Raw genomic sequence first — 23,588 nt, forward strand, 5'->3', positions numbered from 1 at the left:
TTGATAAATTCATCATTACCTATTACCAATAAGCGTTTTACTTTAATTTAGTTGCATCCAATTGAGTATACATCAGGAATAAAAAATAATTTAATCACAACACATTACTTCTACCTTTTAAAAATTTGTGCCTTAGATTATGAACTTATCACTGCCTTTATTTTAGTCTACCAAAATCGACTCATGAACAGGCAGATCAGTAGACTAGTACAATTCTAAGGAAGTGGCGTGCCAAAAATTTTGAATACATTAAATTACAATTTTATATCATCACACGCGAGTATTCACTAATAGCATTACACTCTTTCTTTTTTATATAAGAACATATTTTATAAGAATATCGAGGTTAAAATTTGCGAAATTTTAACAATATCTTAGGAATAAACCCGAGGCTGGGATTTTGGAAAGAATATAATTTTGTGTTTTCAAAATTTGTAAATACAGTACCATCTAATGCTTTCAACTAAACTGAATAAAATTCTTCCTTTCTCTAAACCTCAAAACTAGCCAAAAAGCGACAAAAACAGCACTAGCCGTATGTTTGACGCTAATAACATTTTGGTAAGAAGTTATATGCGTTATATCAGGCTTTAACACCTGCAGGCTGCCTCCAAAATAACTTCAACACCATCGTGACACCAAATATATTCAAAAACAGTAGTGTCATACGCTATGATCTAAGAATATTCACAAGAATATCTTCAGCTTAAAATCGGCGGGAAAAAAGCATCGGCCGGAAAAAAACAATGTTCTTATATATAAAAGAGTGTATGGCAAAAAAAAGCAAAACAAAACAAAACAAAACAAAAAACACCGTCAGCTGACCGTCAAGTAAAAAGCAAATAATGCATTTAGGCTTTATTTTAAAAACCTGCGAATAGACTCAGAGACGCGCTCTAAAACAAGAGCCTTTACCTTACCGTGAGGTCGGGCTTAAGGCAAGCATAAGCAAGCGACTTTGTGACTCCTCTGCTCTTGTCGAAATTTTCCCCCGGCCAGAATTCGGTAAACGTTTCACTCGTACAGGAGCACTAGATACGCCGGCCTGCACAAGGTTAAAAAGATTTTTTTTTCTTTATCTTTTCCTTCCCATTGCTGCGTGAAAACAGAACAGTCCATAAACACAGTTTACTTACGTCAACATTTTGTTTCTTTGGAGTTACAAAATGCCCTTACTTGCAGTGTGCCTCTTAATGAAACTAGGTTTGCAGCGAAGAAAATTCTTTAATTATTGATAAGATAAATTAATGGAAGCAAAGCCCGCAGTGGCAGAAAATAAATCAACAACTAAACCACTTTAAACTCCTGTATCAGCCCATCAGCCAAATGTTTGAACGTTGTTTTATACATAAACATTGAATGAAATATTCCGCATTAAAAAGAAAACTGGTTTAGTTTTCAGTTTGCGATGATGAAAGCGTGCCGTTGTAGGCCTATTGATGAATAGGGAAATGTCCGTTTTTCAGCAGCCTGTTCCTGCCTTTATCGATTCTTTTATCACAATATCGCATTAAACGTTTTTGGTAAAGACTTACATGCATTCAAACATCAATAATGTAAATTCACATTATTTTGAATTTGCAGCCGGTTATCGATGATAGGTATTGCTATAACCGTGTAACAAAGTTAAGAAATAGAGTATTTTTTTTTTCCCGATGACTGCATATTTGCCAATACGTATTGGTTAGGTCATTTTTTGTCATCATTTAAAAAAGAATGTGAGCCTGTGAACGAAGATTTGAAGGTTTCTATATGAGTAGAATTTGCATAAATTCACTAATCTTATCCTTGTAAGCTGATCTTCATCGTCATTGAATATCGATGGATAAACGCCTTAAGCAAACGTTCGACGAGTCTCTTTATTCCATTTGATGCAGATTCGCTCGATTAACTCTTAACAGTTTCCTTCTCCGCTGACAAGTAAATTGCCAGAGCTTAGGGACAGACGAGTAACTTTTTGAAGGGGAAGGTGGGCTGGGGGATCGAGGTTAAGCAATTTTCTGGGGCATGCAATTTGTTTTTTTATCTTTTGGTTTTGCGTGAGTGTTTTTGGTGGCAACAGCTTGTGCACAGTTTTTAACGTCTAACAAAACTACCTGGAGAGTAAAAAGCACTCGTTGGATTTCTTCCCCATGGCTCCCCTTAATATTTTTTGCTGTGGAGGATTTTTTTTTTTGAAATTGCCCAGCCCCAATCCAATCCTTAGAATCAAGAACTTCATTATCAGCCGCATGAGTGAGCCTCTTACTCGTCTTAAGCATTTAGAATGACAACACCCGCTGTCACACTCCCTTTTTCTGCCAGCTTGAAATTAATATAATAAATGTTATTTTTTTCTTTAAAAATAATATATTAAGCCAATACTTAGAGCAGTCCGTACGTTTTTTTCTCGCCTACGCTACGCCTATCGTGGTTTCAATGAAAGAATTGAAAACTGAGAAACAAAAAAAAAAAAAAAAAAGCGCTGTAAAATTTAGAGGTAGCTTCGAAATGACCAAACTGACCTTTTTTGCCATCACTTGTTCCAGAAGGTCCGAATTGGAAAGGGAATTGAACAAACTTGAGATGGTTTAGAACGTCTTTCATTTTAAGATAACTCACAAAAGCTCAGTAATTAAGAAATGGTAAGCGTGCAGTGTGCAACTATCGCGTTATGGATGCTCGCGGGAGTTTGCTTAGCACGAGCGAAGCGTAAGAGTCGCACGAGGCGATAGTGACCATAGCTTCTTGAGTGCTCAGCAAACCTCCCAAGTGCATCCATTACTCGATAGTTACACACTGCACGCTTACCATTTCTTTTATAGCATTGAGGCTTTTGAGTATACATTTAATCTCGTCTGGCTTACATGAAGTCAAAGGCGCGATAATCCCCGCGAAAATGTTCATTCAAAAAAAAAAAAAACATAGCGACACACCAAACTTTTTCTTGGATCGCTGCGAGTTAATAGTTTGTCGGGCAAACAAACAATTTCAAACTGCTCAGTTAACCTAAATGTCAAGCTGACAACAAACGAAAATTACAGTCGGTAAAAGCGATTCTCAAAAATTGGTTAAGCTTATATTTCGATCACTTTTCCAAAGAATTGAAAACAAACTGCACATGGTTGAAGCTTTTGGTGACTGAACTCTCTGTCCTACACAGCCTCTTCGGCAAAAAAAAAGAAAAAAAAAAAAAAAAAAAAAAAACAGAGTGGAGAAGAAAGTAAACAAACACCCATGGCTTTGAGCTGTTTGAGATGCGCTTATTCAATAGCAGGTTTGTGGGTTACGTTTTCCTGAACTTGAACACATGAATAACTTTTAACAATGATCTCTGTCACTTTCGCTATTTAGTAAAATAAGCTCAAATGAAAAGAAGACTGAGGCCTAATGGAAAATGTTAGAAATTTAAGCTTATATTTGTGCACGATGCAGTCTTTCCTTCGAGCGGCTGTTTCTTGAAGAGTTCAATTGACAATCGAGCGACGAGCGTTCAAGCAAAACCAAAACCCGGGCCGACTGAAATATTTCATCAGAGGCTACCAATATATGATAAAACTTCCTTTATGAAAGCTCAGAAAAACTATTACCTTTATAACGTTTTTGGAACAGAAGAATTTCGTAACATATCGCAGGGCTCCATCCAGTTTTAAAAATCTTATAACTGAGAAGAGAACAGCGTACAATCTTCGCGGAAATTTTAATCTTTCCATACCTAAAGTGAACACTACCAGATATGGTCTTAAGTCGTGGCGTTATGCAGCAGCAAAGTACTGGAATATGCTACCTCGTGATATTCGTTCCATGGCAGGCTCAAAAGAGTTTTTGAAAAAGATTCGGCAAACTGATTTTCATGTTTAATACACTTTGATTACATTTATCGCTTTTAGCTCGGGGTTTTTTTTTTTTTTTTTAGTGATTTTAAATTAGCCTGATGTAAATACCTTTTTAAGCTCCTATAATGTTGTACATTACTTAATTTAAATCGTGGAGCACCTGGAAACTAGCGAACAGCTAAGTATGTACTTGTCCACGTTAAATAAAGTATGTCTATGACTATGTCTATGTATGTAAGACTTCACAAACGGAGATTTGTTCAAGCTCTCATGTTCAAGTTTTGTTGGCCGAAAGCATATAAATGGCTTTCGATGCCAGATTAGTTTTACAAAGAAAGCTTGTGCGGAATTGTATTGCCGTCAAATTGCTAGAAAATTCTCTCTAAAATTCCCGCAAGGCATTACTAACCTCAAAAGGTTGATTCAGACCAGTTTGTTGTTTTTTGGTCCGTCTCCGAGTTCTGAGTGCCTTTAATCTGATAATTTGTTCAACCAGCTGATTCAACTCCTGCTCGCTCAAATTCGCAAATCGCTTGGATGGAGGCCCCGCAAAAAACTTAAGCTCAAAATTTGGTAGCTCACAGGAATAATACGTATTCCTCATCTCCGGAGGAATTATTAGATTTTTCCATATTTTAGGAGAAAAAAAGATAGGAATTATGCTTACAAAGTGTCAACATCGATGAAAACAATTGCCGAGAAAAAGTATAAATAAACAAACTGACGTGAGCTTGCAACCCACGGGCAAATGGATCAAGCGTATTAGCCAATCAGAACGCGCGCTTCGCTAAGGTCATGTTATAAGAAGACGATCTAAGCAGTTCAAAATGTAATCGACATTAATGTGGTTTTATGATGGTTCTTGCTCAAAGCTGACATTGTCTTGATTGACATGTTATTGTTCAGCAATTCATATTTAATCTAAACGTATGGCTTGGAGACTCTGCACACAATTTGCACCGCATCTTCGCGTTTCGCACTTTCAAAGGTAAGGCGAACTCTCATTTTGGATTGTAGAAACTAATACTAATAGTTGATATTATCATTTTGCCCTTTTTTCTTGACAAAGGCTCTACCTACAACAACAAAATTGACAGTAGTAACGATTTGCACATTTAATTTCAGCCAAGAAAGGCCCTCTCTTGTTAAATCAAACAAAATCGGCTAAGATGTACAATCAGCCGATAGCTAAATCGTTATGCATTCCGTTCCTGTCCCGTCATTCATAAACCAGCCACAGGACACGCTAGAAAGGCGAGAATAAGTTTTTAAAGCTGTTAGAGCTTAACAAATTGGGCATTGCTGATAATACGTGGCAGCCGATTCTGAATCGTGAAGCGAATGTAGTGTTGGGCAATTGTAAAAAATGCGTATTCCACTCGTATCGATCGAGGGGAGTGCACAGGTGAATTATCGGCACAACCTGAAAGAATCAAGGTAAAGAAGAAAACTGCGTCGGGCCAAAATGTCCTTCTTATACCACCCCCCCCCCCTCCCCTCCCCCTTGATGGGATGTTAGTCTATTGCAGTGTTTCCTTACACGTATTAAAGTCTCCAGTACTGATTTATACACCTGGGTAAAGAGAGTAAAGGATCTTGTCTAGAGAAAAAAAACAATTATCCAAGCTAGGGCTCCAACCTGGAGAGAGCGATCGATCTAAAGTCCAGCGTGATAACCATTAGGCTGCAGTTTCTCCACTAGTGAAATAACTCTGGATTAGCATGTCATTCAGGAGGGGGGGAGTCAGTAACCCCCCCCCCCCCTACGCTAAAGAAACTGTAGTTACATCTACATCTACATCTACATCTGCATATACATATACATTTACGTCTACATCTACATCTACATCTACATTTGCGTTTACGTCGACACCTACATCTACATCTACATCTACACTTAGGTAAGTCGGTAAAACCGTGACATATCACGCAAATTGCGAACTAGCAAGCTGGCCACGGACATTACTTTGCTATGTTCATTTGCTTCGAAACAGCAAATTTAAACACGAGTTAATTGAGCGGAAATGTACAATTTACACATGCCAGTGCGTTGCGTTAAAACACTTTCTCACTGGCATGCTTATTTGTCTTATAGTTTTTTTAGAAGTACGCTGTCGGTATCGTGTAAACTCAAATCAATGGTGAATGGTTCACTCGTTGATTTTGTTAAAAGCTATTCAATTTTTTTTTTTTTTTTTTTTTTTTTTGATAGATATTGGCATGGTAAAGCACATGTCTTAACTCAAGATTTTTGATTGCATTTTGGTGACATTCTGATGCAATCTCTTTTCATTGAACATAGAGCGAGTTTCCTTCAGTCATTAGGGCAAAGACTTAACACGAAATCCGATAGGAAGTGGAGCAATTTCAGTTTTAGTGGACAAAATCCCTGTACCAGTATAATTTAAAGTATATCAATGTCCTATTTCCAATTTTTTTAAAGCTCAAGATATAAATAGCTTCCTGAAATAACACCGAAAACAATTTCCCGTGGAAACTCGACAAAATAAATTTTAAAGCTCATAAAATTTGTCCAAACACAGATAAAATTTAATCATTAGTTTCATTTTACCAGTACAATCATATGTGTTTTTTATGAATTTCAAAATCTGTTCTCGACATTCGGTGTTGATAGTAATGATTTATTTCGAGAATATATTTAAAACAGTGCACAGAAGGTTTCAATACAGTATAAATAACTCGGTATAAGTTCTTGTTACTCAAAATTCTGGTGGATTCCTTGTAAACACGTCTCACATTTATTAATAATATGCTACCAAAACAATGCTTACTTAGACAGCATTGTGCAACGAACCTCCCGAAATATCCTAAAAGAAATCTGCAATGATAAGGCGACACAAATTTTCGCCATTATCAACCTTCGGCAGAATTCTTTTGATACACAAAATATTTTTGTCATCTGCGGAAATCATCGGAAGGCTTTGAATAAGGTTAGCCCAACTTTCGTAAAAACTGCCGAAATTTTTGTTTGGTTTTGTGTTTGTGTGTCAAAATTATATTCCATAACAATCGCTCTCCTTTCCAGCGTTTGCGCATGCGTCATTAAAAATTGATTAATCAGGTGAGCGTCTGCGACGAATTAATCATAACTGTTGCAAATTCAAAGAAAAACATTAAGCAAACTGCAGCCTAGTAATGTTAGCAATTACATCAAAGAAAAGCCATTTAAGATGTTTGTTAGCGACCGATACTTTGCCAAACTTCAAGAAATCAAACAAACCGCAGTTCTGTAACTACATTTGTAATTTCCATCAACGATATACCATTTAATTAAAATTTTGTATCAGATTTATGTGACATCTTACAATTATCGAACGCCTCATAAGTAACTAAAGTAGCTATTATTAACACATCGTAACAAAATCGGATCTGATTTACATGGCTTAATAGGTATGAGGGCTGGAGACAGTTCTTATTCCATTGTCGTAAAGTAAAATATTTGTGAGGTTGTAATTTCTGATTCTGCAATGGAAATTAGAACCGTTCTGGGACTGATATCGATGCCGATATGATTATTATTGTTTGCGTATTTCATAATTTGTCATCTGACAACGTTCCTCTTTGTCATGCAACAATATACATTGAGCAAAAAATTTAATTATTTTAGCCACTTGTACTATAATTAGTGAATGATAAAGAAACGCACAAAGACCTATCAATATTTAAGGCTTCTAGTCAGTGAAGATAGGGACAACAATCCCTTTTTCGTTTTAATAATAATAATAATAATAATAATAATAAATAAATATTTATATAGCGCCTATCCATGCCTGCTCTAGGCGCTGTACAATTCGCCAAAATGAGCTGTACTAATTTTAATAATTAAAAATGTGCATTTAAGAAAGTAATAGAAAGTAAAAATCGCTAAGAATAATAAGTTTTCTTAAAAAGATGAGTTTTGAGTTTAGATTTAAAAGAACTTAGATTGTCACATGAGCGGATAGAAACAGGTAAACTGTTCCAGAGTTGAGGAGCGGAAACAGCAAAAGCTCGAGAATCATACGTCTTCAGGTGAAAATTCGTGGGGTTAAGAAGTAATAAGTGTGATGATCGGAGGATTCTGGAAGGTTGGTAGTACGCTACTAGATCTTGAATGTAGACAGGAGATTGTTGATGAAGAGTCTTAAAGGTAAGTAACATAATCTTGAATTTAATGCGTTCAGAAACAGGAAGCCAATGTAATTCTTTCAGTATTGGAGTGATGTGGTCGTACTTTCGGGAACAGGTGATAAGTCGGACAGCGGCGTTCTGAACAGACTGGAGTTTTTTTAAAGCACACTTCGGTACATTGTACAAAAGAGAGTTGCAGTGGTCGAGTTTGGAAGATACAAAAGCATGGACCAGGATCTCGGTGGTTTTCGTAGATAAGAATTTCCTTATCCTGGAGATGTTGCGCAGATGATAAGAGACTGATTTACAAATAGAACTGATATGCGGAAGCATAGTCATGGTACTGTCAAATATCACACCGATGTTTCTAGCAAATTGAGATGGCTGAATTATGTCTTGACCGAAACGGATTGGTGGTAGAGACTGCTGCGGGTGTGTTTCGAGTATAGATAAAGAAGTTCCGTCTTGTCCTTATTCAGTTTTAGCTTGTTAAGAGACATCCACTTGTCAAGATCAGACAAACATTCCTCAATTTTTCCAACTGCATTAGTTAATTCGACATCGTTGTTTGTTGAAAAAGAGATATATAACTGAGTATCGTCAGCGTAGAAGTGAAATTGCATTTCGTGGTACCGTAGAATGTCAGCCAGTGGTGCAGTATAAAGTAAGTACAGGATAGGCCCTAGGACCGAACCTTGGGGGACTCCACATTTAAGCTCACGAGACTGTGATTTTTTCCATCGATTAAGGTAAATTGTGTGCGGTTTGTGAGATAGGAACAAAACCATTCAAGGGCAGTGCCACAGATTAAAAACTTGGTTTTCAGTCTTGTTAGAAGAATGTCGTGATCAACAGTGTCAAAAGCAGCAGATAGATCAAGTAGCAGGAGTATAACACAGTGACGATCGTCAATGGCACACAAAATATCATTGTGTACACGTACAAGAGCGGTTTCACAGCTATGAAATCGCTTGTAGGCTGATTGTAGCGGTTCATTAAGTTGGTTGGATTCCAAGTAGTCCTGGAGACGTACTGCATCAACTTTTTCGATGATTTTTGAAATGACCTTGAGATTTGAGATAGGCCTATAATTACTAAGGATTTCGTGGTCCAAGGATGGTTTCTTGAGTATTGGCATTAAGACGGCGGTTTTTAGTGAAGGAGGCACATATCCAGATTCCGGGGACAAGTTTACAATCCTGCAAAGCGTGGGTGGAAGCATGTCAAAATTTTCTTTTAACAAGACGGCAGGCAGAGGGTCCAGGCTACAAGACTTAGACACAACAGTGCGTGCAACTTCCGAAAGTTCAACGATTGAAGTAGGTGAGAAGGCATTTAACTGACAGTCAAGCGTTAATTTGTCCAAAGTACTGAAGAGATCAGACATGTCGGCAGCTTCGAGTTTACATCTTATATTGATAATTTTATTTTCGAAGAAAGTGATAAAATTATTGGCAAGTTCCGTAGCCGAGGAACAAGACGGAAGACACTTCTCGGGCTTCCTGTGGAGAAGGCGGTCGATGGTGCGAAAAAGGGACTTGTTATCGCTTCCAGCCTCGTCGATAAGATTGGAGTAATAATCCATTTTTGATTTAAAAATGGTGTTTTTCACAACAAGGCACTGGTCGACGCAAGATTGGTAATCAGAAGCAAGACCGGAACGACGCCAGCACCGTTCACGTTTGCCACAAATGGTTTTCTGCTTCCTAATCTCATTATTATACCAAGGAGCATGAGGTCTTATGGTGATATTCCTTGTGCGCACAGGTGCATCTTCATCCAAAATAGAGGATAAAACAGCATCATACTGATCGCAAAGCTCCATAATATCTGACGAAGGTGATTTGACTAAAGTAGATGAGTTTTCAATTCAAAGGATTTACAGGTAACTCATATTTTGTATATCTTTTAGATCGACTATGGCTTAACTTCCTTTGAAACAACTAATCCACCACAGTGACTGTCTAGTTAAACCTTTTTTGTGTTCTAAGGGTTTAAATATTCCTTATTTTTGGGGGCGCGAACGCAAGTCCGATGGATGAATTACCGTCAAATGACATGTTGGAACCTTGGGGTGCATTTAAATGGATGTTGGAACCTCGGGGTTTATTTTAAGGGAACTTATAGGTGTAGATTAAAAGAAAAAGAGTTGTACTACGAAACTATGTAGGTTATCTTTATTTTTGATAGTATTATATATATAACATTATTGTTTTTCCAGCCAAAGCTAACATTCCTATTTTACTGCCTATTTTAGGCTGAAATTATTTTTCTGAATATTCTTAGATTATAGCGTATGGCATTTCTGTGAAGTTTTAAAATTATTTGGTGCCTGGTCTTATGAAATATATTATTATGAAAAAAAAAACAAAAAAAAAACAGAAAGAGTGAATGTCAATTGGGATAACGAGTTAAATACAAAATGGCGTTTTAAATACAAATATAGCATGCTGTCTGCAGGCTTTAGAGAAAAGACGGAGAGATACTATTTTGTAGCGATAGCAGCGTTTGCTATTATGGGGGGTGTGAAACGAAAGTCTTTGGCCAAGGAGTTTGATGTTCATGCTGCCATAACAACTATGTTTTGTTTCGTTGGCCGGTTCCATATAATTTTGAAAGTTTTCTGCGGTAGATCTAAAGACTAAATTTATTCTAGTTTTCGTTTTTCCACTTTTTTCATTTCCCCTTTTTGAAATATTCATGGGCTTGCAATTTTATAAAATTTCCAAAATGACGGATGTGAGGTAATGCATTCTTAACGTATAGCTTTATTTCCATTTCTTCACATGACAATATTTTTGGAATACAGTATTGAACACAATGAAAACAAGAGTTGCGTAGTATTTAAGCATAATGTTTTTCCTAGGGCATCTCCGAGTGTGTCATTAAAGATTGATTGACGAAACTAACTTTCGTTACGACCAAATTAATAATGTCTGTTGCAAAATTTAAAGAAAAAAAAAATAAGCAAATCGCCGCCGGCAGCCCTCGCAATTAGCAATTTCATCAAAGAAAAACCATTAGAGATTCGTATAAGAAGTGAGGGGGTGTGGCGCTAGGAGATAGGAGAGAAATACTAAGAAGGAAAACAATCATGACGCGCGTATTACGTTGACAGACAACGGTTTGTTGGAGATCTCATTTGTTATTGGATACCTGAAGAAATTAAGAGTAATGTATTGTGATAAAGCGGAATTACTTGTACGTATGCGGACTGGAAGCGGTTCTTTTTCTCACTGGTCGCCGCGTTTTCGTATCTTCAAAGGTAGGTAGGTCGTCATTGTAGCGGCAAGTACCAGCATAGCATTTAGTCGTATGAGGTTGTAACGGGGGAACTTAAAGTGCAACTAACCCCCAATTTTTTTGTCGCTTATAGAAATCTCTTTCGTAACACAGTTACGAAATTCGAATGTAAAATATAAATCCATTATTTACAAGTCGTCGTCTTTGGCGTCGGCGTCGTCATTGCTAAAGCTTCCTTAAGCGACGAAGACGGTGGCGTCCAAGGGACGACTCTTGGTAAAAACGGATTTATATTTTACCTTCCAATTTGGTAGTTATTTAAATCTGTTCAGTACACCGATCGGTCTAATAATCTGCTCAAGCTGAATATGTAACGCCAACGGTTAATTCCTAAAAGGAAATAAGATATTAGCCGCAGAACTTGGTCATTAATCACGAAATGACTGGACCCAAGAGACAAACAAAAGCGAGTTTTGTTTCCCCGAGACCCTCAATTTTTCCCAGGGTAAAGCCGAAGGGAATATTGAAGGTAAAGTTTTGTTCACATGGTTTAATTTGACCATCCAACGTGAGTCGTGTTCCTCCAATAGGAAAACGTGTTTGACGTGGGATATATTACAATGCAAGTTGTTGTGTCGCAGCGGCGGCTGCAAAAATTTTAGAACGCACGTGCAGAGACACCTTCGTATCGATGTAATCATAGAGGAATTTTCAATTGAGAGTCCTAATAATGAAACCAAGACTATTCAGCCAATCTCAAACTGTACTAGCAAAATATTCCGTACGATACTTTGTGCCCTATCTTTGGAACAAATTAGACCATAGTGATAGAGAGAACTTATAATGTTGATTTTTTGTGTGTCTCGATACAGTTTTTTTCTGGACCATACCAAGCATTTTCAATCAGCTTTTTAACAGTCTTACCTTAATTGGAACTAGACAAGGATCCCCCATCCCAATAAGGTTTTTTCAAAGTTTTGAAAAGGCGATTTGCTTTAAGGGGCTAAAACTTTCAGTAGCTTTTCCTTCATTCTCTGTGGAAATTTTGATATGCCAATTATGTGTCCAACACTTTTGACGTTTTCGTGACAACAATCAAATTTCAAATTTCACATTATAACATAGCCTTAGCGAAGCGCGCGTTCTGATTGGCTAATACGCTCGATCCATTCGCCCGTGGGTTACACATGCACTCGCGTCAGTTTGTTTATTTGGACTTTTTCTCGGCATTTTTCCGATCGATGTCGACACTTTATAAAACATAATTTCTATTTTTATTCTCCTAAAATATGGAAAAATATCATGATTCTTCCGGAGATGAGGAATATTATTCCTGTGAGCCGCCCATTTTCGAGCTCAAGTTTTTTTTGCTGGGCCTCCATTTGCAAACTTAAGCGAGCAGGAGTTGAATCAGCTGGTTGAACAGAGGCATCGGCGACCGACCAAAATAACAACAAACTGGTCTGTATATCAATCTTTCGAGGTTGGTAATGCATTGCCGGAATTTGAGAGATAATTTTCTTGCGATTTGACGACAATAAAATTCAGTATAAGCTCTCATTGTAAAACTTTTCTTGCATCGAAAGCAATTTAAATGCTTTCGGCGAACAAAACTTGAACTTGAGAGTTTAACAAATCTCTGTTTGTGAAGTCTTACATACGAAGTCTACCTGATCCAAAAACCTCAAAGGTAATAGTTTTTTTCTGAACTTTAATAAAGGAGGTTCTGCAGTACCTCCTTTAATAAAGGAGGTGCTGCATTGATACTGCGTTCGGTTCGTACATACGACCTCGGTAAAGATTTTCCCATACAGACCTCCAGCTCGGTTAATAAGAGCTAAATGATTGTTAATCAGTTTATAATCAGTTTATATAATCAGTTTTTACATTTCCAAGTTGACAAGTAGGAGATTATGTGTACCTTTATTTAGGGAGGCGCGGTAGTCTCATGGTTAGTGCGCTCGTCTCCGGATCGAGCGGTCCGGGTTCGAGCCCTGGCCGGGGATATTGTGTTGTGTTTTTGGGCAAGACACTTTACTCTCACAGTGCCTCTCTCCACCCAGGTGTATAAATGGGTACCGGCGAACTTAATGCTGGGGGTAACCCTGCGATGGACTAGCATCCCATGCAGGGGGGAGTAGTCGCTTCATGCTACAGAAACCGGGATAAGCTCCGGCCTGATGGGCCACTTGGCTCGCATGCAGACTTTACCTTATTTACATTATGGCATATGCCTACACTATTGGTAAAAGGTAATTACCCTATATATATATATATATATATATATATATATATATATATATATATATATATATATATATATATATAACTCGCACAATGGAGAATGGGCTTCCGTTTGCAACGCTTTATTCAAGACCCTTGTTTCGGCATTTGCCTTCCTCAGGGGTCTTCACATGCAATTGTTACAGAGTCTTAATTGGTTAATTGTGTGACGTAGTACGATGCGTGTTGCTTAATTAGATGTTGGGTAGAATGCTTTGTAAACAATCAGTATTGCTAATAGGTTAAGAGTTTTACAACCTTTATAACGTATGTTTTAAACAATTTATGTACCCAAAACTTTATAAAGGCCTTTGTGTAAAAACTTTACCCAGTTCTTTTGTTAAGTCCATTCGGCTGAATGGAGTTTAATGTTCTTTGCCAGAAAATCTCTCTTTCTCGAAGGACTTCTTTCTTTTTGTCAGTCTCTAAATGATCTTTTTTGATTTGCTCTATGATAGTAATGGTAACATTATTGTCAAAGTCGTGAGTTCGTGTGTTATGTAAAAAGTGTTCAGTGAGTTTGCAGCTGCTCACTCCCTTTTTGATATGGTTTCTGTGATTGTTTAACCGTAGGCTAAATGCTGTTTCACTTTTGCCAATGTATTGAAGTTTGCAAATGTTGCACTCGATTATGTAAATGATCCATGACGAATGGCAGTCCACTGCATGAAATATGGTAAAAGTCTTCTTGTTGTTGGGACTGGTGAAAGTTGTGGTCTGGTTGATCTTATTGCACCAACTACACTTCGTTCTTTCACATGCTCTACACCCCTTTGGTATCCGATTTTGAGGTGTTTCACTTACAAATCTTGAACGCACAAGTCTGTCTCGTAGACTTTTCGGTCGTCGGTAGGTGACTAAAGGTGGTTTGCTGAATATGAGCGATAGTCTTTCTTTTGATTGAAGAAAGTTCATATTTCGTTTAGCAATTTCTGCAATGAATGCGGTGTGGGGGTTAAATGTGGTGACCAGAGGAATTCGGTCTGTTGGTTCACGTTCTTTGGTCTGCAAGCATTCCTCTTGAGTCAATTTAAGCACTTTCTGCATTTCGTGGAGAACTTTACGTTGTGCATAACCACACGCTACAAAGAAATCCGCATATTCTATGATTCGTTTCTTCAATGTATCTGTTGAAGAGGATATTCGCCTCAACCTCAAGGCTTGACTGTATGGGATGCTCCGTTTCAGATGAGGTGGATGTCCCAATGTCCAATGAAGGTATGGATGTGTGTCAGTTGGTTTCTGATAAACATCTGTACTGATGTTGCCTTGATCGTCCTTTAGGACGGTAGTGTCAAGGAAATTCACTGAATGTGCGTAGATCTCATGTGTAAACTTGATTGAGGGTACTGAGGATATATATATATATGTCTGGATTTATGAAAACGGTGTTAAAGACTGAATCAGGTGTTTTTTGATTTTTTTTTTTTTTTTTTTTTTTCATTTCTTTGTTTTTGTTTTCTGCTTTCGCTACGACAGCAGCTTGTAAATCTTACCTAGCATGAAATGTAGGAACTCCTTGCGGCATGTTTCATTTATTTAGGTATTTTTTTCATTATTTATCGACCCTCCCCCCCCCCCCCCCTTTTTCAATTTGCGTTAAGTTTAGCCCAGGCTACACTCGTCTGAATTCAGTTCGCGCGGTGACTCTGACAAGGAGCGACCGATTAGCGTTCTGTATTTGCTGTCTAAAGGAAGTCTGCCCGAGGACATCATTAAGTCCAATAAAGGCCCAAGTCTAACGATTTGGTAGTAAGCGTCGTCCATTATCGTACGTGAGGCGGGCCCGAGGAGATGTGTAAACTGTGCGGGTCACATTTAGTCCCCTAACAGTAGGCCGTTTGCCCTGTGGCGATAATGTTGTGCTTGCCTTAGACAGCAAAACTCTTTAGCCACATCGATTCAGGGCTTAGACGTGCAATGGACTAGACATCTCTAGCTGCTGTTGGCGTCATTTGCTCTGAACTTTGATGTAGCTAAAGACTTAGAAAAACATCTGTTGAAATCTGGATTTGCCATTCCGCGCTCGACAAAATTGAAGTACATCCGGGACATTGCTATTTGCGAGCAAAACATGGCCACGAGCAGAGAGAAGAACATGAGTTCAAGCGCTGATCGTGAGTAGAATTTCCTTGTTTTATCAATTTTAGGCGTTCTCGGCTTAGCTAAGTATCAGAACTGTCTGTGATTCGCTAGCGCGGAAGAAATTTATTCGCGTGGTTTCCGGGCGATAATTGACGTAACGACATGTTGAGTGTTTCAATCGATTCTCGATGTAGGAAGCTCTTGTTCAGTCCATTTAGAAAGCAATAGATTGGCTCTCCGCCGCGCTTTTGATATCTGTACGTTCGTGTTGATTTAGACTCCAATTTCATGTTAAAAGCACTCTTAATTAAATTGTACAATTCATGATTCAACGAAAAGACGGTGAATTTAGTCTTCCTGGCCTCAAAAGGCATACAGGAGAGTTATTTGCTGCTATTTGAGCTACGATAAGCCTCGTGGAAAGCTAGCTCTAGGACAGAATTGTAGCCAGATTATCAGTGACAAGTCAAATTCTATGGCTATGTTTTTGCGAATCCGGTCAGATATTGAGATGAAATGTCACGTAACGGCTACTTTTTGGCTGAAATATAGAGGTAAATAACCGATTCCACTGCTTACCATGCTCTTGTTAGCGTGACTGGCTAATTTAACCCACAGTAAAGACATAGTGAGGTCATTTAGGTGAAATCGCAGAGGTTAAGCCTGTCTAAATTAGTGCCGCGGCGAACCAACTGATCAATCTAAGCTCTAATTTCGCTTTGTTTGGCTCGTTCGACTCATTTGCAGCGACTTCAAAGGCTTGTATAGGCATGGTATGGACTCTATTAGGAGTACACGAGGTAGATAGCATTCTCGGTACGACACGGCCATATTTATGTACATTTTCTGTACATTCCAAAAACATGCCCGCTATTTTGGTGCAAAGTCTTTAACACGGTTTTCATAAATTCAGACATATATATATATATATATATATATATATATATATATATATATATATATATATATATATATATATTTAAGATAAGGAAGTTTTCAAGCATAATAGAGCGGGACTCGCTCATAAGTAGTGTCCGTTTAAAAGTTTAGACGATGAAGCCGGTACTGGCGTCTCAAAAGAAATGTCGGCCGCTTATTAACCCTTGGGTTATAAAACTTCGTAGGGGGTTCTAGATGGGTTTATTAAAAGCGGGGCTTACATCCGATTATATCCGAGGGGGCTTATAAACGGAATAAAAAAAAACCGTTTCGAAATGAACTGCAGTTGCAGATCAACATCGGAATATCTGAGGGGGCTTATAGCTGGATGATTTTTTTGGTTTACAGGTAGATGGGCCTATAACCGGTAGGAAACTTATAATCGGGAGGGGGGTGAGCTTATAAGCTCATATAAAAACACAGTAGTCTTATCTAGGTGTTCAGTTTGTTGGGGTGGAGTGCGCAAAATGGCATGGCGCAGGAAAAAATAGCAGAGAACCTCAAAGTATAACGAACTTGTGTACTGTTTTACACATCCTTAAGGCAAAGGTCTGTTCTGGTTTATTTTTAGAATATGACAGGCATCACTGAAGTGAGCTTCTCCATAGTTTACGCCATAACAATGATCGTAGCTTTGGCTGGCAACACAATGCTGATCTACATCGTGTGGAAGAAACCTGAAACAAGAAATCTGACAAGTTTCCTGTTTGTTAATATGGCGGTGGCCGATTTGCTGATTGCAGTGTTTCAGATGCCTATCAGCATAGCTATGTTTTATTTCCACCAAATTCAGATACCCTGCGACTTTTTCTATTACTCTGCGTTCGTGTCGACTACTGCCTCCATTTTCTGTCTCGCTGTGATGGCATTTGACCGATACTTTGCTGTTGTGCATCCTTTCCGGCGGCGCATTTGGTTCAGGAAGCCTAAGATAATTACGCCAGTTGTCTGGATCTCATCCATGGCCTTGATGTCAGTCGTGCCAGTTGCCTTCAAATCCGTGAATGGTGTCTGTTTCTTTGACGATACTGTTATATCGCCTCTGGTCTTCTGGAGCTGCATCCTTGCTCTCACCTACCTCCTGCCTCTTGCCATCATCTCCATCCTCTACATCATAGTTGCTGGAAAACTGTGGCTCCACGAAATGCCTGCAGATCATGAAGTACGTGAACACCAACGACAACAGGAAATCCCCAAGAAAAAAGTCATCCGAATGCTCACCATTGTTGTGGTGGTGTTTGCAGTCTGTTGGCTTCCTGTGCATGTGTATCAGATGGACAATTCCGTAAAAATGGGAGCATTTTGGCCGCCTTCCCTCATTTACTTCTGCTACTGGCTCAGTCAGGCTAACAGCGCCATAAATCCGTGGCTGTACATTGGTCTGAACAAAAAAATGAAAGCAGCCTTCACCAAAATGATCCGGTGCTGCCGTACAGGAAATCTCAGACAGGAAACATCTTCTGTGGGTACCAACACTAGAAGTGAAACAGCCTTTACAACGCGTTCCCTCCTGGATACGAAACTGTAAATACCACTTTGGTCGGCGTATCAACAAGCAGTAACTAGTGTTAGTGATAAAGTGCTTGACCAGCATGTCTAGTATTAGCGAGTCTTTGCTTGAAATTGAGTGGTAAATGCCAGATATCGCTTTTTTTTGTGAACTCAGCAATGTCGTAGAGAGACATTAAGCAATGCGATTAAAAGTAGTATACAGGGGTTTAAGTCACACCAAGTGTAGCTACTCAAACGTGTAAGCCATGACTGTCAGGGGTACACAAAATCACTGTCATATAAGTAATGTGTAGAGGAAAGGAAAGAAGAACAACAACCCACTTTAATTAGAGCTTTTTAAGAGGTCTTCGTTCTATAATTATAACTGTCGAAGACCATTTCATTACTGGAAATGTTCCGAAAGGCAAGAATTTAGTTTATTCAGTACGTGATGGCTCTGTATATTCCAAGCCCGCTCATCTGCTCACCTTCGGGTTTGACGGGCATTTGGCAGGTTGTTGGTCCCCACTATGAGGCATTTCCTCACAAAGGGCAGCCCAGGGGTGGGGCAAGTAATTATACAACAGTACTTTGTAGAAACACAAGCCTGTCTTATTAAAGATCAAAGAGATTAACCCTACGTAAAGAACGTAGTTGTAAATTCTTTTTCTGACTTTTAACCACTGGAGTCTTGCTCGTCACCCCCTAGCACCTCCATAGATTAGTGTCGGTCTTCCACGTGCGAGAAAATCGAGTCGAGAAGCGATGCCGACGATAGACCATTTTCGTGGGAAGGATTTTGAATTTGTGGTTCGTTGCATTTGGCTGAAAGATGTATATTTCTTACGAGAATTATATTTTTCATGTTAAAAAAGAAAACAAAACGAAACAAACAAACAATCAATCTGCGATCACAAACATAACAAAACAACGCATGTTGTAAGAACCTTGATTTGAGAACGTTACGTTTGGTATGCTTCTACACACATCATCACAAGTATAAAACGGTTAGCGTTCCATCCTGGATACCAAACTGTAAATATCACTTTGGTCGGTGTAACAAACAAGAAATAGTGTATGAGAGACATTGCTTGATTAGTATGTGTAGCAAGTCGCGAGAAATTGCTTGGAGTTGAGTGGTAAATGCTAGATATTGCTTGACTTCTGGCAAGCTTAAGCAAAGTCGTAGAAAGATATAAACCAATGTAACTGAAAGTAGTATACAAAGATTTAAGCCTGAGTGTAGCTAATCAAATGTATCAGCTATGACGGTCCAGGGTATTAAAACAAAAAAAGTCTCTTCTATAGACCTTCTTATAAAGCCAAACTGTAAATGTCGTTTTGTTAATAACTTGTTCTTAAACACCAAAAATTCTTTCATTGCTTTCTCTAAAACAACTCTGAGTTCATATTTTGACACTATGCTAAACTAATTGACAGTCTGACTTTAAACAATTGCTCTTTTTCAGTTCTCATACACAGTAGCTAAGTCTAGTTTATTATATGGCACTTTGACGAAAGTTTCAATTTCTTCTTGGCTGTTTCCTTAGTCCTTCCCGGCACCAACTCATTCAAAATTTAACGCTATGCATTTGCCGTTCTCCTGTTATTGTAGCTCCTCGGGGTAATAGGGTTCGCTCTCAGTGTGTTCCTCGCCACTCATCGTTTTGAGCCGCTACAATTTTCAGAAAAAAAAAAAAAAAAAAAAAAAAGCTGTTAGTAGTTTTTTAATTACCTCTTGCTTTGATTTTAGGGCCCGTTATCGGCCCGTGGGCTTTACGGGAGAAAAACGCCCTAGAATAAGCCAATCAGAGCGTGCGTTATATCGACTATGTACAAACAAAATTCATGTAATAGGTATTTTAGCTAACGTTATTTAATAGGGTAAGATATACTACCCAGTGATATGTGTTCTTTGCCAAACTTGAGAATTTGAAAGCACTTAGACAGTACAATCCAAGTCAATTTACATGTGTAATGAATCTTTAACAATTTTTTTATGTCTTCGAGCGACTTTAACCTAATTTCCTAATTTGCATAATTGTAGTTTTTCCGGGAAAAATTTCCTCTTGATTTGCAACATGTTGGAGGCGTTTATTGGCTTTTTTACTATGACTTAAGAGAAAAATATAACTTTTTCAGATAAGTGGCTATACTTCAACCGCGTATTTTGTCATTTGCTGGGTCAAAATCCCCTCCCGTAGGCTTTCTTCAAATTTGACTAATTTGTATGTTGTCGATTTTTTCCCGGAAAACTTCGCGTATTTGTTGATATTATACACAAGCGATGATGACCCTACACCTAATGAAACAAATTTTCTTTGAATTCTTGTTTTTGAAACTATTGTTGTTTCGATCTTACTGACTTTAACAGTCCACAACGAACATGACAGTTCCCGAATCGAATTCTGTCATTTTAATAACCACGGGCATACAAATTAGTATGCCAGACAGACTCAAGATTGTGTTTTGTAAGTTAGTGAACAGTTTTGGAGACTACCAGAGTTATGTTTTCGCTATATGTGATGGAAGACAAACAAGTTGCCGAAATGACAGTCAATTCGGTGGAAGAGGAAATGTAATTTGAACATTAAGTAACATGGCTGTGCAAATTAGTGAGTCGAAACTTAATACACTGTTACGTAATAGATTCCTGGCAGGGAAAGTGACAAAACGTTACTAAAGCTGATCAATCCGTGTTCATTGCTGCTGAAATCTTCCTCCTATTTCTTTAAGCACAGCTTTTTCGTCGATGAAGAAAACCCGGGTTGGTTTTATCCATGATAGCATTTAAGCATGGCAACGGACAGCTGGCGTTCAGCAATACGTAAAAATCCTTGCAGTTTTCGTTTTGCTGTCTTTACCACAGCATTCATTCAGTTTTCAGTCTTATATTGTTGGCAATTTTACTAGTATTTATAAATCCTGTTATGTAAGGGTCCCTGCACCTATCTAAAAGGCCCCACTAGAGAAGATGGGGGTAGAAACAAAGAGATCGTCCCTAGTAAAACCGTGTGACGTTATTTTTGAAAACATGCGCAATTCTCAGAAAATTTTTCAATGGCCTCAAGGAAAGTCTTTTTTCTTGACAGCGGTCCACTTGTCGTCAAGTGTAGCTGATTGGAGATTTCTTTCAGAACTGCCAGTTTGAGTAAGTCAGGGTTCTTGTTCTTTACAAGTTCGCAGATATTGCTAACACCCACGATGATTGGATGGCTTGGTTTACCCATATCATCCATCACCAAATTTTTAAGGGTATCAAGGGACATTTCCGACTCTGCGGCCTCGATGTCTTCCTCAGGGATTTCCTCCGCATCAATACCCCTATGACGCAGCGCCGCTGTCTGACGTGAAAACCGGCTGCTAATTTGCTGCGCAGTCCTCCCTTCTTCGGGCTTAAACGTGAGCTCTCTGTCTTCATTTCTGAGAGTCTTCATCTCCCTCGCTACCTGCACAGGATCGGCCTTGTTTCCAGTTCTTGCACCCTCTTCAAATTTCTTCATCAAGAAGGTCTTGACGTTATCGGTCATTCTGGTGGGTCGTTTTGTTATCTTCGGAGCCCACCCCAATGGTCTAGGGTCATATCCTCTGACAGCGCTGCCACTATCCTCACCTTGCGATGAGGTTGATGGCGCATCCGGAGCAAACGTCACCCCTGTCGTAATTCTCGCCCATTTCCTCCTACCGCGGTCATACATGGACTCGCAGTCCACCTCAAGACGGCGCTTGCCCGTGTCCATATGGGTCTTGAACGTGAGGACGCATCCAGTCTCTTGGCAAGGGTAGATCTCGGACTGGTGCCTGACGCTCTCACCCACACTTCCCGTGTGTGTAGCTTGACCAAATGGCTTTATCACCCTTAGCCCAGTGTCTCCTTGTGGTGTAACTCCCAGACCACTATAGCTGGTTTTCACATGACGTCACTAAATTCAAACTACAAAACTATTGATCTTCCTGAGATTTTAGTTTAAAGATATATAAGAGCAGCTGGAAAATAATATTCATACAAATTTTCCCTCCGAATGGGTTCTTGGTTTTGTGATACACTACGCTTGAATTTCTACGCTTTTGCGTGACGCGGCATTTGCATGACGGCCTAGAGAACTGTCACGATGGTTAAAAAGGTGACTTATTTCGGGGAATCTGGCTATCTGAACAGTTCATGTCTTAGAAAAAGTATTATTTTAATGTTTTAGAGTTTCTGGAGGGATAAATTCACGCTTCTGTAGCAAAACTCAGTGACAGATGTTTCTGTTGGTTGCGGCCGCCATGTTGGTGCCCATCCGTATGGGCACCAACATGGCGTCTCCATACAAATCTCTGTAAATTTGTGTAAAAAATTTCTCCGCATATCTCGCACAAGAAAAATTGCTGTGACCAGAATTTTGGCGAGAGTCTTTGCATATTTACCTTCTTTCATTTCCGAGATTCTGGACTTTATCTATTGACCGGTTTTGTTTTTTTATTTTAATCTATTTAGAATTGCGTGACACTGAAAACCAGCAATAGAGGATGAGGCGTCCAGGGCCGATGTCGTACGCTTCCCACACACGGATGTCACACTCCTCATACTGGAAATTGTTCAACACACTAATACCTGGTATCTTGCTATCTTTGTTTCTCTCCCGTACCCTCTGATACCACCATGCGATTCTAGTGCTGTTTTCATATCCTCAGCAGTGACGACGTCGTGCCTCTCGTTAACCCAGCGCTTTATGTGTGCCTTCATAGCAGCAGTCGTCCTATCGCAGATGTCCTTACCAGCTTGTGGCTCTGAGAAATCATATCGCACTGGCCTGACACCGATTCTCACCCCTACTTCTCCAAGACTTACCAGCAGATACCCATTGTGGTAACATCCAGCGTTATCTGATCGGAGGTAGGCTGTTGTCACAACCGGATACTCCTGTTTGACTTTGTGCAGCAAGTCCTCTATGATTGAAAGGACGGCAAAGCTATTTTGGGAGCAGTTGTTGAAAATGTGTACAAAACACTCGACTTCATGCTTGCTCTCCACTGTTGCTCTAGTGATTACTGCGCTGATATTCCAGCTTCTTCCCCTCTTCCCAAGAAAATCACTCATCTGTTCTTTGTATTGCACAGGCAGAAACTTCATTACCCAGTCCATTATGACAAGACACGAGTTCTCGTCTAGCTTCTGGGGGATATGTTGCTTGGCTTCGTCCTGGTTACACTACCGTAGCAAGTGAGCCTTCCAAGCCTGTATGTTGCACACACACTCTGTGTACTCAAACCTCAGCCTACCCCTCACCTCTTCTGTCATGTCCGCTTTGTCTTGCATCATGACGAGCTTTGAAAGGCTCAAAACCTATTATGCAAATTAGGTGAGGGCACATTGAATGTGCCCTCGGCTAATTTGCATAAGTAACTCTATGCCATCGTTTGACACCTTGTAGCTCCAGGAACATCAGATGAGGTGTTTTTCTAATTAGTCGTGTACTGTAAAAGATGACAGTACTGAGTGATGGTTACAATAAATCGCGGATAAAAATAATTTGGCTGGTATTTTTTCGCGCGAAGACAGAGACTAGCGCTAACATAACACGCAGAACCGAGAGCGCGAACAATATTGCAACTTAC

At 39.1% G+C, this 23,588-nt stretch overlaps 4 protein-coding genes and 1 pseudogene across 5 annotated transcripts in view; 1 reads left to right on the forward strand and 4 right to left on the reverse strand.

Moving 5' to 3' along the window:
- Positions 1-19,671, forward strand: part of LOC149095975 (tachykinin-like peptides receptor 86C) — a 30,974-nt gene extending 11,303 nt beyond the window's left edge. The window contains exons 1-2 of one of the 2 annotated variants that reach the window (XM_089281000.1): positions 4,732-4,803; positions 17,068-19,671. In XM_089281000.1, the coding sequence (XP_089137126.1) occupies positions 17,071-18,024 (954 nt within the window). In that variant the 5' untranslated portion in view covers positions 4,732-4,803; positions 17,068-17,070 and the 3' untranslated portion in view covers positions 18,025-19,671. Of the gene's footprint in view, positions 1-4,731; positions 4,804-17,067 lie in introns of those variants that run through there. The other variant, XM_089280999.1, reaches the window with a different exon arrangement.
- LOC149095962 (uncharacterized) overlaps positions 1-23,588 on the reverse strand; it is a 302,109-nt gene that overhangs the window by 134,994 nt on the left and 143,527 nt on the right. The gene's annotated exons all lie outside the window — the stretch shown is intronic.
- Positions 13,797-14,520, reverse strand: LOC149095976 (uncharacterized). The gene has a single exon (XM_089281001.1). It carries the CDS (start codon positions 14,517-14,519, stop codon positions 13,797-13,799), a length of 723 nt encoding a protein of 240 aa, XP_089137127.1. The 5' UTR covers position 14,520.
- LOC110060888 (uncharacterized) lies at positions 20,932-21,890 on the reverse strand. Its single transcript, XM_020767701.2, has one exon. It carries the CDS (start codon positions 21,725-21,727, stop codon positions 21,008-21,010), a length of 720 nt encoding a protein of 239 aa, XP_020623360.2. The 5' UTR covers positions 21,728-21,890; the 3' UTR covers positions 20,932-21,007.
- LOC149095977 (uncharacterized) lies at positions 22,186-23,553 on the reverse strand (annotated as a pseudogene).

The sequence above is a fragment of the Orbicella faveolata genome, unplaced genomic scaffold (assembly GCF_042242905.1).
Source record: "Orbicella faveolata isolate gen_17 unplaced genomic scaffold, um_ofav_v1 contig_48, whole genome shotgun sequence".
Lineage (NCBI taxonomy): Eukaryota > Metazoa > Cnidaria > Anthozoa > Scleractinia > Merulinidae > Orbicella > Orbicella faveolata.

Bases quoted from the DNA above. Each gene is read 5' to 3' on its own strand.
- LOC149095976 (XM_089281001.1), bottom strand. From the start codon at position 14,519: ATGCAGAAAGTGCTTAAATTGACTCAAGAGGAATGCTTGCAGACCAAA.
- LOC110060888 (XM_020767701.2), bottom strand. From the start codon at position 21,727: ATGGACACGGGCAAGCGCCGTCTTGAGGTGGACTGCGAGTCCATGTAT.